At 41.2% G+C, this 23,243-nt stretch overlaps 1 protein-coding gene across 5 annotated transcripts in view; it reads right to left on the bottom strand.

Annotated features, from left to right (window-relative positions):
- Kat7 (lysine acetyltransferase 7) overlaps positions 1 to 23,243 on the bottom strand; it is a 40,424-nt gene that overhangs the window by 6,576 nt on the left and 10,605 nt on the right. Inside the window, exons 5-12 of one of the 5 annotated variants that reach the window (XM_042673512.1) lie at positions 18,352 to 18,434; positions 12,458 to 12,547; positions 10,021 to 10,119; positions 9,905 to 9,940; positions 8,784 to 8,894; positions 4,837 to 5,028; positions 973 to 1,062; positions 607 to 747 (exon numbers count right to left, since the gene is read on the bottom strand). In XM_042673512.1, the coding sequence (XP_042529446.1) occupies positions 607 to 747; positions 973 to 1,062; positions 4,837 to 5,028; positions 8,784 to 8,894; positions 9,905 to 9,940; positions 10,021 to 10,119; positions 12,458 to 12,547; positions 18,352 to 18,434 (842 nt within the window). The remainder of the gene's footprint in view (positions 1 to 606; positions 748 to 972; positions 1,063 to 4,836; positions 5,029 to 8,783; positions 8,895 to 9,904; positions 9,941 to 10,020; positions 10,120 to 12,457; positions 12,548 to 18,351; positions 18,435 to 23,243) is intronic. The other 4 variants (XM_042673517.1, XM_042673523.1, XM_042673527.1 and 1 more) reach the window with 4 other exon arrangements.

Below are 23,243 nucleotides of genomic sequence, written 5' to 3'. Positions count from 1 at the left end.
AAAGTCCATGAGACCCTTATCTCCAATAAACCACTCAGAAAATCTTAAGTAGTACTGTGGTTCAAGTGGTAGAGCGCTCCCCTTGAGCTGAAGAATTCAAGGACAGCAGGACAGCTTCCGGGTCCAGAATTCAAGCTCCAGGACAAAAAAAAAAATTTTTTTTAAATTTAAAAGAAAAAAAGAAAAAGAAATGTCCAAAATAGGCAAATTTATATACAAGACTGGAAATGTAGATTGCTAATGCACACAGGGTTTCCTTTAGAAATTATGAAAACTGTGACAAGTGCCTAGTGTTCATATAGCTCTGAAAATGTATTATAAACCAGTCAATTACATACTTTAAATGAGTTGGCTCTGTACTACAGTCCTTCAAGTCTAGCCTTCTGAGTAGCTAGGATTAGTGTGAACCACTAGCACCTGGCTTGGATAAAGCTTTCAGTAAAGAACTGAGCATTTTCATTAAACTATCCATAATATGAACCCCAACTCAACTTTAGGGAAGGGCTATTACTGTTCAAAGTATTAGGGATTTACTTGAGCCCTCAATTATTAATACCCATATCCCTGCCGTGGCCATTAGTTTCTTAATCGCCAGATCCTGCTGACCTTGGAAAAATATCCAATCAGGTGACAGCCAGTGCTGTCTGCTTCCGTCATAACATAGAACAGGAAGGGCTCCACATCATAGTATAATGTCTTATGGTCCAGAAAAAGCTTGGCCAACAAGCACAGGTTTTGGCAGTAGATCTGGAAGGAGAAAAAGAATTTATGTGAGGGCTGTTGACTTCTAAAGTCAACAACAAAAATTATTTTTAAATAATAATCATACCACTATCCTCCGTAAGGCAGACTTTTTCCATTGCTATAACACACAATATCTCTAGCTTGTTACAAGGTATAACAAAAACTACACATTCTTCTTTAAAAACCATGAATGTGCATCACCATTTCTCTTAAGTTATGACATTTTACCTTATTTTTCTTGCCATCTACTTCAAACACAGAGATTGAGCCTTTCCGATAGATCTCATCACCAGGTGGGTGTTTCCATACACACTTGGCCTGTAAGAGAATGGATTTCTCATCAAGGAAAAGTCTCCCTATGAGATGCTCCTTAGTAGGAAAAGAAATCATAGGTCAAATGTGGTTAAGTGAGCTAAAGGTCAGTTGAACACACCTTAGTAAATAAAATAGATTTTTTTCCCAGAAAAACAAATAAAGGCTTCTAAAGTCACTACAATATACTTAAAGACATTTTATAGTTGTTTGGAACAAGTTTTCTGGGCTATACTTTGGCATTACCTCAGCCCAGGAGATTAAAATCATCTACTACACAAAAGCCAGATAAGAATACCTTTGCTTATTAAACAGGAAATTCCTAAGCAGCTTATTCCTAGCAGCTTAGTGTTACTAAGTACTTTATACCCACCTTTACCAGTAACTACTCATCATTACCGTCTCCTTTTCAGATTAGAAAATCTAACTCACAATGATAACAACTATGGAACTATGTATATGTTCCAGCACTTTATATAAGAAGGCATGGGAACCTGGCTGAGCAGCCGAAAGCTGGAGGCACATGGCCACAAGAGGGCACAAGGTACCTAAAAGGCCAATATTTTGGTTTGGTTTGTGGTGTTGGGGATGGAACCCAGAAACTTACATAGCTATAGGCAACTGCTCTACCACGGAAGTAATAGCCCTGCCAACAGTTTGTCAGTCATGGGGCTTGAACTCTGGGCATTGTCCCTCGGCTCTTCAGCTCACTCTACCATTTGAGCCACAGCGCCATTTCTGGTTTTCTGGTGGTTAATTGGAGGTAAGAGTCTCACAGACTTTCCTGCCCCAGCTGTCTTTGAACTGAGATTCTCAGCCTCCTGAGTACTAGGATTATAGGCATGAGCCACTAGTGCCCAAGTTTCAGTTTTTTTTGTTTGTTATTGTCGGCCTGGGTGCTGTCCCTGAGCTTTTATGTACTCAAGGCTAGTGCTCTTCCACTAGAGCCACAGCTTCACTTCCAGCTTTTTAGTAGTCTCCTGAACTTTCCTGCCCAACTGGCTTTCAAACATGATCCTCAGACCTCAGCAGACACCAGAATCCAGCTTTTGCTCCCCCAACCCCCAGTTGGCAATCTTAACACTCAGTGGTAGAGTGCTTACCTTGCATGCATGTGACCTTGGGTTCAATTCCTCAGCACCACATAAGCAGAAAAAGCTGGAAGTGGCACTGTGGCTCAAGTGGTAGAGCGCTAGCCTTGAGCTGAAGAGCTCAGGGACAGTGCCCAGGCCCAGAATTCAAGCCCCACAACCGACAAACAAACAAACAAAAAACAATGGAGTCTGATCTTTAGTAAAGGTTGGCCTGGAACTCACCATGTATCCAGGTCTGATCTTGAACTGATTCTCCTGCCTCAGTCTACTAAGTGCTAGAATTACATCTGTGTGCCTTGAAAGGTTTTAATGTAAATACATTATAAAATACTGCTTTAGGGGCTGGGAATGTGGCTTAGTGGTAGAGTGGTTGCCTAGTATGTATGAAGTCCTGGTTTCGATTCCTCCGTAACACATAACTAGAAAAAGGCCAGAAATTGCATAATGGCTTAAGTGGTAGAATGCTACCTTTGTGCAAAAAGAAGCTCAGGGTCAGTGCCCAGGCCCTGAGTTCAATCCCTAAGACTGGCCAAAAAATAAAAATAAAAGATTAATAAATACTGCTTTCAATCATGCCTGAGCCAGGCATCAGTGACTCAAACCTGTAATTCTAGCTACTCAAGAGGCTGAGATCTGGGGATTGTGGTTCAAAGCCAGGGTGGGCAGAAAGTCCAGGTGAGACTCTTACTTCCAATTAACCACTCAAAAACAGGAAGTAGCACAGTGGCTCAAAGTGGTAGATCACTAGCCTTGAGCAAATGAGCTCAATGAGAGGGCCCCGGCCCCCGAGTTCAATCCCCACAACTGAAGGAAAAAAAAAAAGAAAAGAAAAAGTATATGGCTTGGTGCTGGGTAGCTTACACCTATAATCTAAAGATTATATCTACCCCTTTCCTCATGCTAGTACTTTCTTTCCAACAACAATCAAACTAATCCAAGGCCATTTCAGTGATTATACCTGAAGCAATAGGAAATCAGAATAGGTTTGGATTAATAGATTGGCATTTTCTGACATTTGATTTTTATACTTATTCATTTTTGCTAATCCTGGGGTTCAAAATCAGGGCCTAGTCACAGTCCCTGAGATTCCTTGTGCTCAAGGCTAGTACCCTACCACTTGAGCCACAGGCACCACTTCCAGGTTGTTTGAGTAGTTTATTGGAGATAAGTCTCATGGGGACTTTTCTGTCTGGGCTGGCTCTGAACTGTGATCCTCAGATCTCAGTCTCCTGAATAGCTAAGATTACAGCCGTGAGCCACTGGTGCCCAGCTGATTTTTATACTTATATAATACAACAGACCATTAAATATTCAGTATGCTCATAGAGCTATCCAGACCTTTTGTTTTCTCTATTTCTTGCCTTTTTGGCTTCTATTGGTGTTACTAAACAACAAGAAAGAAAAAAAAAGGTAAATGACAAGTAGTTAACATCATATTATAATTGTAATATCAGTCTTACTTATCTTCTTACTCGACAATCTGTCTAGGCTGCCACCACTACTACTCACTCTGCCTAACTGTCTCCACCAATCCTTGCCTCCACCTGCACTCACTCTATTCTATCCCCATACTAGTCAAAGTAGCAGCACTGGACTACAAAATTACAGACAGTATTATGTGCTCTAGAGCCAAGAACATGAAAAAGTATCATCACTGAACTAAAGAAAACTGTTAGAGAAACCCTAGTAAGTCTGTGTTTAGGTGCTTAGCACATGGAAACCACGGAAAATAGATAGGAAGATAGACCCAGACTTATAATACTAGCTCCAGGAGGCTGAGATCTGAGGATCATAGTTCATACCAACATAGACAGAAAAGGTATCTCCAATTAACCACTAAAAAGCCACAAGTAGAGCTGTGGCTAAAGTGACAGTGTCAGCCTTGAGTGAAAAAGATAAAGGACAGCACCCAGAGTTCAACCCCTAGCACTGTCATACACATGAATGTATATGTGCAAACACACAAAGATGCACAGAGAAGACAGGCAAACTAAAGGCCACAATTATGTTATGACTATGGGAGCAACAGACCTATCTAAGAGGTATCTCAAAACAAGGTACAAGTCTATAATCTTAGCACTCAGAAGGCTGAGGTGAGTTCCAGTCTAGCACAAACTATGCTGTAAGACTTTGTCTCAGCAGACAGGGAAAAAAGAAATTAAACTAATTTTTACCCTTTTCTCTATCCCTGCTACATGACAAAAATCTCCTTTATGAATTTTTTTCCCCCAAGTCCTGGGGCTTGAACTCGGGCTGAGACTATCCCTGAGCTTTTGTGCTCATGGCCAGTGCTCTACTACTTGAGCCACTCCTAGTTATTTTTTTCTGTGGTTAACTGGAGATGAGTCTTATGGACTTTCTTGCTCTGACTGCCTTTGAACCATGATCTTCAGACCTCAGCCTCCTGAATAGGTAGGATTACAGGTATAAGCCATAGGTGGCCAGTTCCCTGTATGACTTTCTCACAGCTAATCAAAAAAAAAAAAGAAGAAAAAAAACATAGTAAACAGACTCAATAAAATCAGACAAGTCTTTCATCCTCTGTTACAGGATGACCTCCCTCATATGGCTTTCAATTCCCATTGCTATGTTGAGTTGCTTGGACAGATACCATCTCTAGAACAAAATCCAGAGATCTTGTAACATCCCAATCTCAGTCAGGGCAAAGGCACCCACCACAACTTACCATGTGCCGGCGGAGTATTGTTTGGCTCTTCATATATTTTAAACAGAATTCACACATGTAGAGACGTCCCAATCGTGCATATTCTTCAGGATAGGGAGAATGGTACCAAGTATCAAGCTCATAGCGGCCAAAAGCAATTGTTTTAATCATGTTGCTCCCTTCTGTGATTTGGCCCTGCAGTCTTAACTTCTCCTGTTGCCAAGGAAGAAATCAAAGTCAAAAAGAGCCAAGCATCGTGACTTCTACCTGTAATCCTAGTTATTCCTGACGCTGAAAATGAGAAGACTATAGTTTGAGGCCATCATGCTAAGCTTGGAAAATCAGGCAGTCTTCTAGAAAACTTATTAGCTATATAGATCTCAACAGGTGTTTGTCTACACCCACATTCTGGGTCCCATCAGAGTAAGCCCTTGGATATATGACTTCATTTTTACCAGCCAAAGCCAAATTAAACTATATGAAGGTAATCTATTACAAACTCCTAACTCTTAGAGCCGAGGGACAGTGCCCAGGCCCCACGACTGGACCCTCCCCCAAAAATAAAAAAATATTCTAGCCGGGAGCTGGTGGCTCATGCTATAATCCTAGCTATTCAGGAGGCTGAGATCTGAGGATTTCGATTCAAAGCCAGCTTGGGCAGGAAAGTCCATAAGACTCTAATTTCCAATTAACCACCAGAAAACCGGAAGTGGCACTGGGGCTCAAGTGGTAGAGCATTAGCCTTGAGTGGAAGAGCTGAGGGACAGTACCCAGGCCCAGAGTCCAAGCCCTATGACCGACCAAAAATAACCAACAACAAAATCTAAAAACTAAAGACAAGCCGGGCACCGGTGGCTCACGCCTGTAATCCTAGCTACTCAGGAGGCTGAGATCTGAGAATCGCGGTTCAAAGCCAGCCCGGGCAGAAAAGACCGTGAGACTCCTATCTCCAATAAACCACTAGAAAACCGGAAGTGGCGCTGTGGCTCAAGTGGTAAGAGCGCTTGCCTTGAGCTGAAGAGCTGAGGGACAGCGCCCAAGCCCAGAGTTCAAGCCCCATGACCGACAAAAAAAAACCTAAAGACAAGATTATTAGAACGTGCTTCATTCATCTGCAAAAGCTTCTATAAAGCCTGTGAATCCCTGACAAATTTGCAATGTGTACTTTTTTCTTTAAAAAAAAAAAAAAAAAATTTTTTTTTGGGGGGGGGGGGGGGGGGGTAAGGGTGTCCGGTCATGAGGCCTGAACTCTGGGCCTGGGCGCTGTCCCTCAGCTCTTCAGCTCAAGGCTAGCACTCTACCACTTGAGCCACAGCGCCACTTCCGGCTTTTTTCCTTTTGCTCATGTGGTGCTGAGGAATCGAACCCAGGGCCTCATGTATGCAAGGCAAGCGCTCTACCACTGAGCCACCTTCCCAGCCCCTTTAAAATGTTTTAATATATATTAAATGTAGTTTTCATTTCATTCATTTATCCCCCATTACTTTTTTAGCTCCACACTGGCCTCTTACAGCTTTTAACTACAAGCTATTTTCATAAACATACATAATATATTTGGATTATATTCACTGCCTTCAACTGCTCCCCTTTCCCGCTTTCACTGATTTCCCTTAATAGTCCCCACTTATGGTAAGGTTTCACATATGGGAGAAAAACCTGTCATATTTGATGCTCTGAACTTGGCTTATCTTGCTCAACGTGATACTATCTAGTTCTTATCATTTTTTTCTTGCAAGTGGCATAATAATGTCAGTTCAAAGCCAACCCAGACAGGAAAGGCTGCGAGATTCTTATCTTCAATTAATCACCAGAAAACTAAAATGGAACTTTGGATCTAGCTTTCAGCAGAAAAGCTCATAGGCAGGGCCCAGGCCCCAACTTCAAGCCCCAGCATCTCTCCCCCACCCCCACCAAAAAGAAAAAAAGAAGGTATTTTTGGCTAGGCATTAATGGCTCACTCCTATAACCCTAGCTACTCAGGAGGCTGAGATGGGAGGATCGCAGTTCAAAGCCAGCCCATGCAGGAAAATCATAGACTCTTATCTCCAATTAACCATCAGGAAAATCAGAAGTGGAGCTGTGGCTCAAAGTGGTAGAGCATTAATCTTGAGCAAAAAAGAACTCAGGGATCCTGAGTTCAAGCCTCTTGATTGACATTAAAAAAAAAAAAAAAGCATTTGGGGGTGCGGGGAGTGTAGTTGTGGAGATGGAAGGAAAGGGATGGTAGGGGAAAAACAAAGGAAATGTACTCATTACCTCGCTCGTGTAACTGTAACCCCTCCTCTGTACAGTATTCTCACAATAAAAAAGTTATTTTTTAAAAAAGTATTTAACACTGGTATGTGAGACAGTAGAGAATATTTCTGTGTATCATTTTTTCTTAAAGTGGCTATGAGCTGACTACAGAAATAGTTTGTAAACATACCCAGGTGGAAAGCTGTGAAAAACTGGCCTAGACAGTGTCTTTCCAGAATAGGAGAGAAAATCAGCAGTGGAAAGCAGCCAGCCTACTGTAACCATCAAACCTTGCCTCCTATAAAATTTTCAACTCTCTAGTATTTGATACAGTAAAAAAAAAAAGGGAGGGGTGAAGATGAGATTCACTTTACATACTAAATTTCCCTGAACACATTTAATCTATTAACTCTGAGGTAAATTCAAGCACCAGAATTTTCTTGATCTAAACTTATTAAAAATTCAGCCTAGGATGTTCTATGTAACATTACATCTAAAACACAACCAGAGATGATAACTTATACAGGGCTCTGTGCATTTACAGGATACTTAGAGGAGGTATTCAAGGGTCTAATTCCTTCAGACATCTAAAACAATACTTATCAAAACAAACTCCAGGAAATGGAAACATGGTTTTGTTGTTGTTGGTTTTATTTTCATTGTTGTCTTTTTATTTTGGGGAAGGGGACACAGAAATGGAAGAAGGGTGAACAAATGTATCATGGTATTCAATATAGCCGACGTAAAAAATGAACCATGTAACTTATGGGCAAATGGGGCAAAGTCAAGGGGTGACATTGTCCAGGAAACACTGTACTCATTTCCTGACTTATGGAATTATAAATCCTTTGTACAACTCAATAATGCCTAGGGCATCATACCTAAGTGTGAGCTAATTATAAAAGTTTAATTCTGGGGCTGGGAAGGTGGCTCAGTGGAGGAGTGCTTGTCTTGCATGCATGAGGCCGTGGGTTCAATTCCTCAGCACCACATAAGCAAAAAGAAAAAAGCCAGAAGTGGCGCTGTGGTTCACAGTCATAGAGTGCTAGCTTTGAGCTGAAGAGCTGAGGGACAGCGCCCAGGCCCAGAGTTCAAGCCCCACAACCGGACCCCCCCCCCCCCCCAAAAAAAAGTTTAATTCTTAAACAGTAGCCAAGAGTAGTGGTTAGGCTAGCACCAGTGATCTTAGCACTGGGGAGTTGAGACAGGAGAATTGGTAGAGCCCAAGAGTTTGAGAACAGCTTGGGCAACATAGTGAAACTCCCATCTCATAAGTAAACAAATTCAATAAAATATCTGAAAGTTAGCCTTCCCAGTTATTCTCCTTGTCAGTTAATTTCATGCTCCTAGATTAACTGCAGGATGTTAAGGAAGCTTTCTCTACATAAGGGGAGGTACGCTGCACCTCACAGTTCAGAGGTTTCCAGAATTGCAAATTTCAAGAGACAAAGGAGCACCTACTGTTTTTAACCAGCCTTATAACTTCAAGCCCAACTGGAAGTTCCAGTTCAGAGTGAAAGGAGGTGAATATTGTAAGGAGTAGGGAGGAAGGGGAAGTGGATTATTCATTTTAAATATGCGTGGGCAATCTCAAAAGAACAAGTGGGTAAAGGGAGAGATTCAAGCAGCAAAGTACATTTAATTCCCATCAAAATGATTGCTAATCATTTTTCTTGGCAGTTTTAAGTACCTTTTACAAGGGTCCTCCCTCAATTGGAGATTTTAGCACTCACCAAATCCTCTGAAGCCCGGGCTTGTGCTCTTCGGAAAAGATCCAAGTCATACTCGCTTGTCAGGTTTTCCAAGAGAGGCTCCCGAGTGTTCCCATAGGTTTGTCTATGTTCCTAGAAAAATAACCAGAGCATGATACTCTCTGGTCCTAAATGTAGTCCACTTCCTTTCAAAGTATGCCAACCACAACTAGAAGCTATTTACACAGTGCTTACACCCTAGATGCCAGGGATAGAGTACAGGTAGACTATTTGCATGGTACTGCCAAAGTCCTAGTTAGTCAGTAGAGATGCTTTGAAAGGTCCAGGAGAGAGTACCTCCTATTGCTAAGCTCCATGATCAGGACTCTAGGCCTCTATTTCTTCCAGAGAAAACATGCAGGACAGTAAGAAACAAAGGACAACAAACCCAGGAGGATATTCCCCTGACTTACAAGCAAGATAAATAGAAATAAAAACCAAATTCTCCAAGCCTTAGTATTTTGAGATGCTAGACTGAAACCTGCAAGTAGGGAGAGAGAGGCAGCTGGACTAAGCAGTCTTTTCCAAATTCTTTCACCTGAATTGCTGTGGCCACATAGTACTACCTACCAACTGTGTAAGGTTCCCACTTAAAACTTGAGCCTAAGTGTACAGAAAATGCAGGCTAGACACTATATTAAGCAAGATGAAGGACAAAAACACAGAGAATTAAGATAATAACAGTCCAACTTTAAATAATAAAGCCTTACCATGACATACGATACAAGTAATCCGTCCCTGGAAAGAAACTGGAGGATAGAGACTTCTCTTTTAAATCTGGATTCTAGCCCTTCCCTGCAGCACTAGACTCCACCTCCCCCAGAAAAGAGACAAAAGTACTTAACTGAAGGAGTAGGTTTACCTCAGGAACAACACACTAGATTTCAAGCATACATTAGCATTTGAAGAACTATTCATTTGCATCTTTGTTCCTATTATCATTTCTTCCATGCTAATCTGGTTCTGGCCAGTTTGGAATTTGTCACAAAAGACAGGTTCGAAGAACTTTTTGTAAGTTTTTCCAAGACTTGTTTCCATTCAACAACCCAGTTTGGGGGACTATAGTAAGCTCTAAGCGCCTGCAAAGAGTTTCTGATATTTACCTGATGGTCTCTCGTAGAAAACAGCAATTGGCTAATCTGCAAGGCAAAAGCTTAAAAAGCGAAAGGGAAACAAATGAGCTCAGTTCATGCTAAATAAGAACTAAACTTTTCCTCACCATACATTTCTCTTTCTGTTCTTTGCTTAGTCCAGAATTTCTTTTCTTCCTGAGTTCTGCTACCTTTTCCTTATAGCGCAGCTGCCTCTCTGTTGGTGCCTAAAAGAAAAAACTGAGAAGTCAGCTGGAAAACTCATTACAAGAGTTAAACTTCAAAACTACAAAATTTTAATAAACATTTTTATAAAGAAAAAAGCCAAAAATTTAGTTACCTGTGAATAATGTATCCATTTTATAATTTAAAATTAATTTCCTTCACACTCAAACTATATTTACTGCTAGTTAAACATAGGTTCTATTTTTTAATAGTACTAAGGTTTGAATTCAGAAATTTGTGCTTGCTAGGCAAGTGCTCTCCAGTCCTTTTTGCTGTGGTTATATTTGAGACAAGGTCTTGCTTTTTTTCTGGGCCATGCCTGGATCCTTATCTCCCTATTTATATTTCATACTATAGCTGGGACACTGTAGTTGGCTGGCATGCCATCATGTCCAGTTTTTCCTGTTGAAATAGGTTTTTAAAAAATCCAGTACTGGGGCTTGAACTCAGGGCCTGGGCACCGTCCCTTAGCTTTTTCACTGAAGGATAGTGTATTACCACTTAAGGATTACTCCATTTCCAGCTCTTTTTTTTTGGGGGGGGGGGGGGGGGAGGGCGGGGGCTGATTAACTGAAGAATCACTCAACTTTGAACCACAATCCTCATATCTCAGAGTCCTGAGTAGCTAGGATCATAGGCATGAGCTAAGACAGTGTCAGGTGAGATGGGGGTCTTGAGAACTTTTTGTATAGCTTGGGCTGTAACTGATCCTGCCACCAGCACTTGGCTCCACATACACCTGGCTATAAACTTATCCTAACATTAATATGAATTAAGAATGCAAGTCAAGCTGGGTGCCAGTGGCTCATACCTGAAACCCTAGCTACTCAGGAGGCTGAGATCTGATGGAAGTTACAAGCCAGCCAGGCAAGAAAGTTTATGAGATTCTCATCTCCAATTAAGTACCAAAGAGCCAGAAGTAGAGCTGTGGCTCAAGTGGTAGAGCACTAGCCTTGAGCACGCATGCATGCATGCACACACACACACACACACACACTCTCTCTCTCTCTTAAGGTGTGGAAGTGGTGGCGCTGTGGCTCAAATGGCAGAGCACTAGCCTTGAGCATGCATGCACACACACACAAACACACACTCTCTCTCTCAAGGTGTGGAAGTGGCACTGTGGCTCAAGTGGTAGAACACTAGCCTTGAGCATAAAGCAGCTCAGGGACAGTGCCCAGGCCTTGAGTTCAAGCCCTATTTCAAAGCAACAGAAATAAGATGAAGATCACAACTCAGTAAGCATTTATTGAATACTGTTTTTGAAGTAATGTTTACTGATCTGATAGTGATACAAAATGAATAACAAAGAAACTGAGTAAGAAGAGAACCTAAGGTACATAATGAAAAAGGTGGCCATTTCTTAGAGTCATTTTTATTGCCAAGCAATGTGATAGCTATTACATATACAAGGTTCAGCTGACTACTCTGTATTGTCATTCATTTATATTAACAAGGAAATAAAGTTTAGGAAGATTAAATGGTCTGCCCAGGACAAAACAGCAAGAGAAAGAATCACAGTATTCAGATCCAGATCAATTTGTCTTCCAAGCAAAACTTCCTCACTACCATGCTCCCAGTTATCCACTTAAAATCTAACTACAAAAACAGACACCTAGATAAGAAACTATGAATAATATGTGATAAAGGCTGAAATTTTTTGAACACTAGAATGGACTACACTAAAGGAAGTGGCTCACTAATAGCAGGTGAAGATTTGGAAAGAATTCCTGTAAGAGCTAAGAATTGGACAAGGCCTTAAAAGAATAAATATAATCTCTTCTTCTTGGTCAGGTATAGAGTTCCAGGCAGAAAAACAGCCAAAAGTGAAGACCAAAGCCATTTATAAAAGAAAAGGAATCAATGCAACTCAAATGTTCAGAGAATTAGAACAAGGATGCTTCCTGGAAATCACAGGAAAAAAGAAGAAAAGCAACCTAGCTGATGAATATCAGATATGAAGGAAATATCACTGCTGACCTTAGAAATAAGCCAGCTAAGTGGAGATGGCTTGAAAGCAAACTATAATGGGAGTTAAAAACCAAGAGGGAAAAATTAGAAAATGGAACAACCAATGTAATCTTTCAAATAAGAGTATCTTCTATTACTATTTCTATAATAAGTAGCTTGACTCTACCATTTATGAGGTAGAAGTATTTATTTATAGAAATTTACTACCTGGGAAGTAAATATCCTGGGCTGATGTCTAGAAAAGATATTTAGCCATACCTTGAGCAACAAGAGGCATGGATATGCCTATAGAGAAATCATGGGTCAAAGGAGATTGAAGATGGGGATCTCAAACTGAATGGCCAGCCAGAGCTTTCACAAGGCCCATACCTGGTGCCTGGTTGCATGCCTGTTGTTGTCATCTTGCCTGTGGGACAGCATCCTCTCTTCTATCTGCTTATCCCGGCTCTGTGCTCTCACCTGCAACCATCAACAATGTCAATAAATCCACCTGTTTCTAAGACTACATTTACTTAAAGTAAAAGAATTCATGATAATCCCTTGCGTTTAGGCTGTACTTTGAAAGTAAAAGGTACACATATTATCACAATCTCTATAAGAGACAAAGCAAGCCTCTTATCATCCTTTCTCAGCCACTAAGTGAAAATCAGAAAAGTGAAATTATTGTTGCTAAATGGTGGGAAAGCTTTACCACAAGTCTGATGATTGAATCTGGATTCCTATCACTGTACTGGCTAATAAACTGTTAAGAAACTAGTTTTTTTTTTTGTTTTTTTTTTTTTAAAAAAAAGACCAAAAAAACTATACAAACAAACAAAAAATAACTGAAGAAGTGCAAGAAGAGAATGAGAAAATACAAAGAAAACATTAGGAAACCTAGGTAGAGCCAGGCACAGTGGTAGGGACCTGTAGTCTTAGATACTAAGCATGTTGAGACAGGAGGATTGCTTGGGCAACATAGTAAGACCAGATAGATATAGATATATAGATATAGATAGATGACAGAGTAAAGAAGAAAAGGAAAAGAAAAAGGAGGGGAGAAGGGGAAAGAGAAAGAAAAGGGAAACTTGGGTTCAAGTTTATAGGAAAACTCTACACAGTTACACAATCTCAGACAAATCCCATCACTACATAGTTTCAGTTTCATCATCTGGGAATTGAGACCTCAAATCCAACTACCTATTCAGCTTCACTAAGGTTTAGCAATGTCAGAACTAGCACTTCCTACCTATCTGCTCTATTCCAAATCTTCCTGATAACAGACGGCTACACACCATCTTAAGTTGCCCAGGTAAAAACTGGACGTCATCTGTGATTCTTCTTTTTCTCACATCTCACATCGAATCCACCTGCAAGTCTAGTAGCTTGCTCCACTCCAAAATGCAACCTATTCTTAGACTTTTCCACAGACACCATGCTAGTCCAGAATCCATCTACTGCCACAACTTCTTGAGCAGCCTTCTTCTCGTTCTATCCTCAAGTGAGATGTCATTTCAACAAAATGTTCACAAAATTACATCATGCCTCTGCTTAGGCAATGCTTCCTATTGCCATCAGAATGGAAACATATTCCTGTGCCAAACCTCAGGCCTTCCTGACCTGAGCCCTGCTTCTTCATTTCCCATCATGTTCTAGCCACAGCCTTCAATCCCTGAAATTCAGTGATTCTTTCTCCACAGCCATTTCTTCTAGATCCTTATAGGACTGTTTCTTTGCCACTATCCATATCTGAGATCAAATGCCAACTCATCAGGAACATCTTCTTTGACCTCCTTTATCAAAACCAGTACATTGGAATCTACCATGTCAGAAACAGTCATTATCTTCAGCCTTTTGGTCTCTCATATTACTACATAAAATTCTTATTGAGATATTTATAGGTATGTATTGCCTCCCTCCCTAAGGTAAGCCCCTTTTTTGCGGTCTTCCCTGATTTTGGTGGTACTGGGGTTTGAACTCAGGGGCTTGCACATGTCACAAAGGCATTCTATTATTTGTGCCACACCTCCTGTCCTTTCTGGCTTGGTTATACTTGAGATAAGGTCTCACATTTTTCCTCAGGCTGGCTTGAACCATGATCATCGGACTTATGTTTGCCTCATAGCTAGAATGACAAGGGCAAACCACCAGGTATAATGGGGGCCCATTAACTTTTTGTTAACTTTTCTGGTATAATGGGGGCCCATTAACTTTTTGTACAGGCTATCCTCAACTTCAATCCTCCTGATATCTCATTGCTGGGAGTACATGTGTAAGCCACTTACCTGATACGTGTCACTAAATAAGACACTGAGTCCTTAAATATTTGTAACTGGTTAGCACACATAGCCACAGAAGTTCAAGACTGAATAGAAATGGTAATATTGCTGACTACAGAGGTTTACTGGAAAACTCAAGGGCAATCATGTAGATGCAGGTAGTTTTAAAACTCAAGAGCTTTTGTTAGGTTAGAGATCTAGCCTAGTGCTGCAAGCCTAGTATGCATGGGGTCCTGAGTTTGCAACAACACAAAACAAAAATTCTAGAACATTTATAAATGTAAGAAACCAATCTAATCTTTCCATATGAGATTTTAAATGTAAGACATAGCTTGTTTTAGAAATTCTATCAACCGGGGCTGGGAAGGTAGATCAGTGGTAGAATGCTTGCCTTGCATGCATGAGGGTTCAATTCCTCAGCACCACATAAGCAGAAAAAAGTCAGAAGTGGTGCTGTGGCTCAAGTGGTAGAGTGCTAGCCTTGAGCTAAAGAGCTGAGCCCAGCGCCCAGGCCCAGAGTTCAAGCCCCACGACTGACTTAAAAAAAAAAAAAAAATTCTATCAACCTTTAAGTGTACTGCAGGAAAAATGAATTATGGTAAGCTTGATTCACCTTTTGAAAGAGGGGACCAAAAGAGGAAAAAAGTAGAACAGAAATGTTTTGTGCGCTGGGCGTCAGTGGTTCACGCTTGTAATCCTAGCTACTCAGGAGGCTGAGATCTAAGGATGGAGGTTCAAAGCCAGCCCAGGCAAGGAAAGTCCGTGAGACTCTTATCTCCAATAAACCAGTAGAAAACCGGAGTGGCTCTGTGGCTCAAACGGTAGAGTGCTTGCCTTGAGCTGAAGAATGCAGGGATAGCACCCAAGCCCAGAGTTCAAGCCCCATAACTGACACAAAAAAAAAGAAAAAAAAATGTTTTGTGGGTTCCCCCCATCAGAATTTTCTTCCCTAGACTGAAATCTTTTTTAAAACTTTGGTCATGGGGCTGGGCACTGGTGGCTCACACCTATAATCCTAGCTACTCAGGATGCTGAGATCTAAGGATCACAGTTCAAAGCCAACCTGGGCAGAAAAATCTATCTCCAATCAACCACTCAAACACAGGAAGCAGAGCTGTGGATCAAAGTGATAGACGTCTAGCCTTAAGCAAAAGAGTTCAGGGACAGCACCCAGGCCCTGAGTTCAAACCTCAAAACTGACAAAAAAAATTGGTCATGGGGCTTGAACTCAGGTTCTGGGTGCTGTCCCTGAGTTCTTTTGTTCAAGGCACTCAATCACTCTGAGCTACAGCACCACTTTTGGTTTTTGAATAGTTGACTGGAGATAAAAGTCTCACAGGATATTTTTTGCTTGCGCTGGCTTTGAACAACAATCTTTAGATTTCAGCTTCCTTAGCAGCTAGGATTAGAGGCATGAGCCACTGGTGCCTGGCTTTAGATCGAAAATTTTCATGTTCTAAAATAAACTGCTTGGGGCTGGGAAGGTGGCTCAGTGGTAGAGCGCTTGCCTTGCATGCCTGAGGCCCTGGGTTCGATTCCTCAGCACCACATAAGCAAAAAGAAAAAAGCCGGAAGTGGCGCTGTGGCTCAAGTGGTAGAGTGCTAGCCTTGAGCTGAAGAGCTGACAGACATTGTCTAGGCCCAGAGTTCTGGCCCCACGACTGGACCCCCAAAATAATTAAAATAAAATAAAATAAACTGCTTAAAATGTATAGTATTACAAGCCAATAATTTTTAGTTATATCTTAGGAGGATTTTTATGTAAAACCAAAGTTTCAGATAGTTTAATTTAATGACAAGTAGTAGAAGAGGATTATAAAAATACAGAGATCAGTTGTCAGAGAAGGATGTCTCATCAGCTTCTGAATTAAGACATTGGGAGAGCTGTTATAGCTCTAATCGGGCCAAAGATAATGGCAAGACCCTACACAGAGAACATGCCTTGCTCACAAAAAAAAGAGCAGGCTGGGCCCCAGTGGCTCATGCCTATAATTCTAGCTACTAAGAAGGGTGAGATTTGAGGGTCATAGTTCAAACTCAGCCCAGGAAGGAAAGTCTGTGAGACTCTTATCTCCAATTATCCACTAGATAACTGGAAGTGGCACTATGGCTCAAAGTGGTAGAGTGCCAGCCTTGAGCAAAAGAGCTTAAGAACAGTGCCCAGACTCTTGAGTTCAAGCCCCATGAACAACAAAAAAGATCTGGAAGCTGGATGGCTCATGCCTTTAATTCTAGCTACTCAGGAGGCTGAGATCTGAGGATCATAGTTTGAAGCCAGCCCAGAGAAGGAAAGTACATGAGATTCTTACCTCCAAATAATCATAGAAAAAGCTGGAAATGGCACTGAGCAAGCTGAGTGCTAGCCTTGATCAAAAGGAGCTCAGGGATAGATCCCAGGCCCAGAGATCAAGCTCCAGGCACAGACAAAAAAAAAAAATCTGGAATGAAGAAAACTATTCTAATCTTAAGAATACATATATAATTGGAAATAAACTATTCTTCATAAAGACCAACTAAAGAAAATTTTAATCCTGTGATCTACTTGTGATAGAACAAGTACTTGCATTGAAGAAGTTAATGTTAGCTAGAAATATAATTATTCTTTTTTTTTTTTTTGGGGGGGGGGGGGGGGGGGGAGTCGGTCTTGGGGCCTGAACTCTGGGCCTGGGCACTGTCCCTTAGCTCTTCAGCTCAAGGCTAGCGCTCTACCACTTGAGCCACAGCGCCACTTCCGTCTTTTTTCTTTTTGCTTATGTGGTGCTGAGGAATCGAACCCAGGGCCTCAGGCATGCAAGGCAAGCGCTCTAACACTGAGTCACCTTCCCAGCCCAATATAATTATTCTTAATGAAATCTTCCCAGACAAGTAAAAATCTGTGGCCGAGGCCTAGTTCACAAAGTAAAATAAACAACTAGTAATACTTTGTTTAACCAAAGTATTTCATATAAATAACTTGTCAAAACACTACCTGAGCAATCCATTAGATTACCATTTTCAGTTGTTGCTTCTGTAAAATTCCTTAAGTTCTATTTTTTATTGCTTCCTCAAAGTCCCAAAGGTTATTTAGGAGGTATAGTTTTCTTTTTCCTTTTTTTTTTTTTGGGGGTCCGGTCATGGGGCCTGAACTCTGGGCCTGGGCGCTGCCCCTCAGCTCTTCAGCTCAAGGCTAGCACTCTACCACTTGAGCCACAGTGCCACTTCCGGCTTTTTTTTCTTATGTGGTGCTGAGGAATCGAACCCAGGGCCTCGTGCATGCAAGGCAAGCACTCTACCACTGAGCCACCTTCCCAGCCCTGGAGGTATAGTTTTCAATAATTTAAAAGAATTAGCTAAGAGTAGATGTCACAGAGTAACCAAAAGGAAAAATATTCTGCAGAAATGGACAAAGAAGAAAAGAATTGTGAAAATATTTTAAAAAGCAAATTAGATAGGCACTGGCTGGCTCACTCCTGTAATCCTAACTGTTCATGAGGCTGGGATCTGATAGTTGTGTTTAAAGCTAGCCCCAGCAGAAAAAGTCCATGAGACTCATATCTCCAATTAACTACCCCCCCAAAAACAAACAAAAAATAACAGCTAAAAGTGGAGTTGTGGCTCAGGTGGTATGGCACTAGCTTTAAGAAAAACAACAAAACACCTCAGAGATAGTGCTGGCCTGGCTGAGTTAAAACCACGCACGCACGCACGCACGCACGCACGCACGCACGCACGCAGGTGAGTAAATTAACTTCGCAGATTTTTAAGAGAACTTAATGCACAATGCTGCAATCACATATTTATGCAAATTATGCCTCAGAAGCAGAGGCATGTTCCTAGCAGTTTTCAAAGTCAACTGTCAACAGATGATTACAATAGTGGTTAAAGTTCCAAACATTGTGTAGACAATCTCCTGTTTTCTTCCATTACTTACTGTATTCTTCACTGTTGTAGCCAATGTTTAGCCAAGTGTTGAGCAAGCAGCAAGCCCTCAGTAAGTAGATGCTAAATAAATAAAAATACAATTACCTTGCACTCATCAGCTGAGAGGTTATGATAGAGTGGGCATCCTGAGATGGAGAAATGTCTCTCGTGTTTTCCTGTAAGATGTCCTGTTAAAGGAGGGAAAACTTAATCTCCAGAAAGAAGATGTTCACTTGGAAAGTCCAGATTTTTCTCTATAGCAAGCTTATTTTCTTGCTGTATCATTTACATCAAATACATTCACCAAAAATAGTGACTTGAATCAACTATAAATTCTTTGCTTCTGCAGGACAGATCTGATAATCTTTATAAATTCTTGTATATATTCAATGCAAGTTTTTGTTACTTCTGATATAATTGTCAAATCCTTTGTCAATACTAAAGTATATAAAGTCATACATCCACAAAACAACATTACATATAAGAACCTTTTCTTTTTGTGGAATTCCACTCTATGTTAATCAAGTAATATGCATAAATTAAGTGTACCACTTTTTCTAGTGTGCAGAGCAACCTAAACAGAATTTAATCCCTTTAATTAAAGAAACATGAAAAATGGAGAAGAAAATGGCATTTTTCTTTTTCTTTTTTGGTCGGACATGGGGCTTGAACTCTGGGCTTGGGCGCTATCCCTCAGCTCTTCAGCTCAAGGCAGCACTCTACTGCTTGAGCCACAAAGCCACTTCCGTTTTCTACTGGTTTATTGGAGATAAGAGTCTCACGGACTTTCCTTGCCTGGGCTAGCTTTGAACCTCGATCCTCAGATCTCAGCCTCCTGAGCAGTTAGGACTACAGGTGTGAGCCACCAGTGCCTGGCGAAAATGGCATTTTTCTACCATGTAAGTACACGTATTTTTTCTTTTGTGCTGGTCCTAGTGCATGAACTCAGGGCCTAGGTGCTATCTCAGAGTTTTTTTTTTTTTTTGCACTCTCCCACTTGAGCCTCACCTCTAGTTCTAGCTTTTTGCTGATTTATTAGAGATGAGAATCTCTCATTTGTCTACTTGGGGGGCTGGGAAGGTGGTTCAGTGGTAGAGTGCATGCCTTGCATGTGTGAAGCCTTGGGTTTGATTCCTTAGCACCACATAAGCAGAAAAAGTTGGAAGTGGTGCTGTAGCTCAAGTGGTAGAGCACTAGCCTTGAGCTGAAGAGCTGAGGGATAGCGCTGGGATTATAGGTGTGAATCACTGACACAAGAGTAAACACACCATCTCTTCTGGTGTTTGACCTCAAGTTTCAGTCTTGCCAAGCAGGAGTTCTGCCACTTGAGCCATTCATCCAGCCCTTTTTTTTTTTCTTTTGGTCGGCCGTGGGGCTTGAACTCTGGGCCTGGGCGCTGTCCCTCAGCTCTTCAGCTCAAGGCGAGCGCTCTACCACTTGAGCTACAGCGCCACTTCCGGTTTTCTAGTGGTTTATTGGAGATAGGAGTCTCACGGTCTCTCCTGCCCGGGCTGGCTTTGAACCGCGATCCTCAGATCTCAGCCTCCTGAGTAGCTAGGATTACAGGCGTGAGCCACCAGCGCCCAGCTCATCCAGCCCTTTTTACTTTAGTTATTTTCCAAATAGGGTCTTGTATTTCTCTCCTGAGTGTGGACTGCAATCCTATGATGCCTCCTGTGTAGGGAGTTAATAAGAGACGCAGCATCACTCCAAGCTCATTAACAAGATAAGGGTCTTGTAAACTTTTGTTCTTGCTGGCTTTGAACTGAGATCCTCCTGATTTCCATGTCTGAAGTAGCTGGGATTATAGGTGCCTGGCCTAATCATACACATATTTTGAGGGATGAATAGTTCAGTTTAAAAAGTTAGGCTTCTTGGGGCTGGGAAGGTGGCTCAGTGGTAGAGCGCTTGCCTTGCATGCCTAAGGCCCTGGGTTGGATTCCTCAGCGCCACATAAGCAAAAAGAAAAAAGCCGGAAGTGGCGCTGTGGCTCAAGTGGTAGAGCGCTAGCCTTGAGCTGAAGAGCTGAGGGACAGCGCCCAGGCCCAGAGTTCAGGCCCACGACCGGACCCAAAAGAAAAAAAATAAAAAATAAAAAGTTAGGCTTCTTTTATAATTCTGATGAAAAAATAGATATGAAATATCTATATATAGTTATAGAATAGATACAAGAGCTTAAGAGGTGAAAATGTTAGAATACAGAAGCTTGTTTTATCTTAAGAAGTATCTTTTCTTTTTTTGTGTTGCTGGAGATTTAAAAAAAAACAAAAATCAGGATCTTACACATGATAGGCCCTAACACACAGCTACATTCCTAGTCTATTCTTCTGTTTTTCATGTACAATTTTTGAAAAACACTCAAGACGTTGAACATGACTTTACATTATTATACATCTCTTTAACCAAGAAAATTTATAAAATACCAACCATGGAGTGAAAGGGCTGATGAGACAATGCTAATTAGTGATGTAAGGATATGCTAGGGTAAGGTAAAAGTATACAAAAGAATCTTCACCTTTCTTTTATGAAGAAAAACAATTAACAAAAACCATTGTTTTTGTTCCAATAATGGGGCTTGAACTCAGGACCTCGCATCCTTGCTTGTTTTTTTCTGCTCAAGGTTAGCTCTCTACTACTTGAGCGATATCTCTACTTTTGGCTTTCTGCTGGTTAGTTGAAGATAAAAGTCTCACAGATTTGTCTGTCTGGACTTTGAACCACATCCTCAGATTTGAGCTATTACCTGCTGGTGAAAAAAGGCTTTTTTTTTTTTTTTGCCAGTATTGGGGCTTGAACTCAGGGCCTGGGCACTGTCCCTGAGCTTCTTTTGCCTAGTGCCTATTGCCAGTGGCTCACGTCTGAAATCGTAGCTACTCAGGAGGCTGAGATCTAAGGATCACGGTTTAAAGCCAGCCCAGGCAAGAAAGTCCGTGAGACTCCTATCTCCAATAAACCACCAGAAAACCAGAAGTGGCGCTGTAGCTCAAGTGGTAGAGCGCTCGCCTTGAGCTGAAGAGCTGAGGGACAGAGCCCAGGCCCAGAGTTCAAGCCCCAAGGCCGACAAAAAAAAAAAAGTCCGTGAGACTCTTATCTCCAATTAACCACCAGAAAACTGGAAGTGGTGGTGTAGCTCAAGTTGTAGAGCGCTAGCCTTGAGCTGAAGAGCTGAGGGACAGGACCCAGGCCCAGAGTTCAAGACCCATGACCGATAAAAAAAATAAAAATAAAAATAAATTATACACACACACACACACACACACACACACACATAGAGTAATTTATAGAGCAAACCTTATTTGTTTGTTTGGACAGTCATGGGGCCTGAACTCTGGGCCTGGGCACGGTCCCTTAGCTCTTCAGCTCAAGGCTAGTACTCTTACCACTTGAGCCACAGCACCACTTCTAGCTTTTTCTACTTATGTGGTGCTGAAGAATTGAACCCAGGGCCTCATGCATGCAAGGCAAGCACTCTACCACTGAGCCACCTTCCCAGCCCCAGAGCAAACTTTAAAGGATAATAAAACATCCTTTATGACATTCAGAGCCAGTTCGCTAAAACTTTATTATTAAAAGGCAATTCTAGCCACTTACAGTTACGTACTACTTAGCAATGTTTCCATTAACAACAGACCACTTTTACATATGAAAGCTTGGTTGCTATAATATGGTAACAGGGTACACTGTTATGTATATGTGGTGATGCTTGTATAAACAAACCTACCAGCAGCTACTCATAGAAAGCATAGCACACATAATTATATCTACTATGCAATACTTGACAATGGTTATCACTACATTACACACATGTATTTACTACACTGTATCCTTCATTGTTAAGTGTATTCTTTGAATTTATCAAAAAGAATTTCAAAGCTGGGAGCCAGTGGCTTATGCCTGTAATTCTAGCTACTCAGGAGACTGAGAGCTGAGGTTTATGGTTCAAAGCCAACTCAGCCAGTAAAGTCTGTGAGATTCTTATCAGAAACCAGAAGTGGAGCTGTGGCTCAAGTAGTAAAGCTCAGGGAAAGTGCCCAGGCCCTTATTAGTTCAAGATCCTGGACAGGCACAAAGCTACTCAAACCTCCTCCCCCCCCAAAAAAAGAATTTTAAAACAGTATACATTATACTAGCAGTAAGCTTGTAAATTTTCTCTTAACAGCACCATTTCACTTAATGTAATCGCAAGCTTGCTTATAATTCATCAGAGGCATAAACGCAGTAAGCTGTGCTACATACACATATACACATATACAAAGAATGCACCCCTGCAACCAAGCAATATATTACAATTTCTTGGACACAAAAGCAAAACAGTGCAACTTTGGTGAAAACTTGCTATTCGATACAGTCATTCTCATTTTATTGTGATTCATATATACTGCATATTATAAAAACAAATGGCAGGTTTGAGGCAACTCTGTATCAAACAAAAAGTCTGTTGGCACTATTTCTCTAAAAGCTCTGAAGATTACTAACGTATTTTTTTTCCTTTTGTTAACAGTGCTGGGATTTGAATTCAGGACTTCACACTTGCTAGGTAGCCAATCTATGGCTAGAGCCATGTCCAGAACCTTTTGTGCTCTAGTTATTTACAGAGTCTTGCTTTTTGCTATAATTCTTTATGCTTTCCATGTTGTTGGAATGACAGGCTTGTATCACCTACCATGCCTTAACTTTTTCTGTTCAGATGGGGTCTTGGGAACATTTTTTGCCTGCGTTGGTCTGGAGATATGATGCCTTGAATCTCATCTACGTGGAACTACAGGTATGTGTCACCATATCCAGCTATCAGTTACAATGCAACTCATAAACTTTTTGCATGGGCTGGCCTGATGCCCTAATCCTCTCAATCACTGACTTCTGAGCAGCTAGGATTACAGGTGTTAAGCTACCAGCACCTGGCAGATAAGTCTTTTTGTTGTCGCTGCTGATTACAGGCACCAAAGAAATATTTTATCTTGCTTATACTTACAAAGTACATAAAACTACAAGACTTA

This window comes from Dipodomys spectabilis, unplaced genomic scaffold (assembly GCF_019054845.1).
Source record: "Dipodomys spectabilis isolate Male_0828 unplaced genomic scaffold, ASM1905484v1 ptg000018l, whole genome shotgun sequence".
Classification (NCBI taxonomy): domain Eukaryota; kingdom Metazoa; phylum Chordata; class Mammalia; order Rodentia; family Heteromyidae; genus Dipodomys; species Dipodomys spectabilis.
The sequence above is the reverse complement of the archived record's forward strand: the minus strand, read 5'-3'. Positions and strand labels throughout refer to the sequence as shown.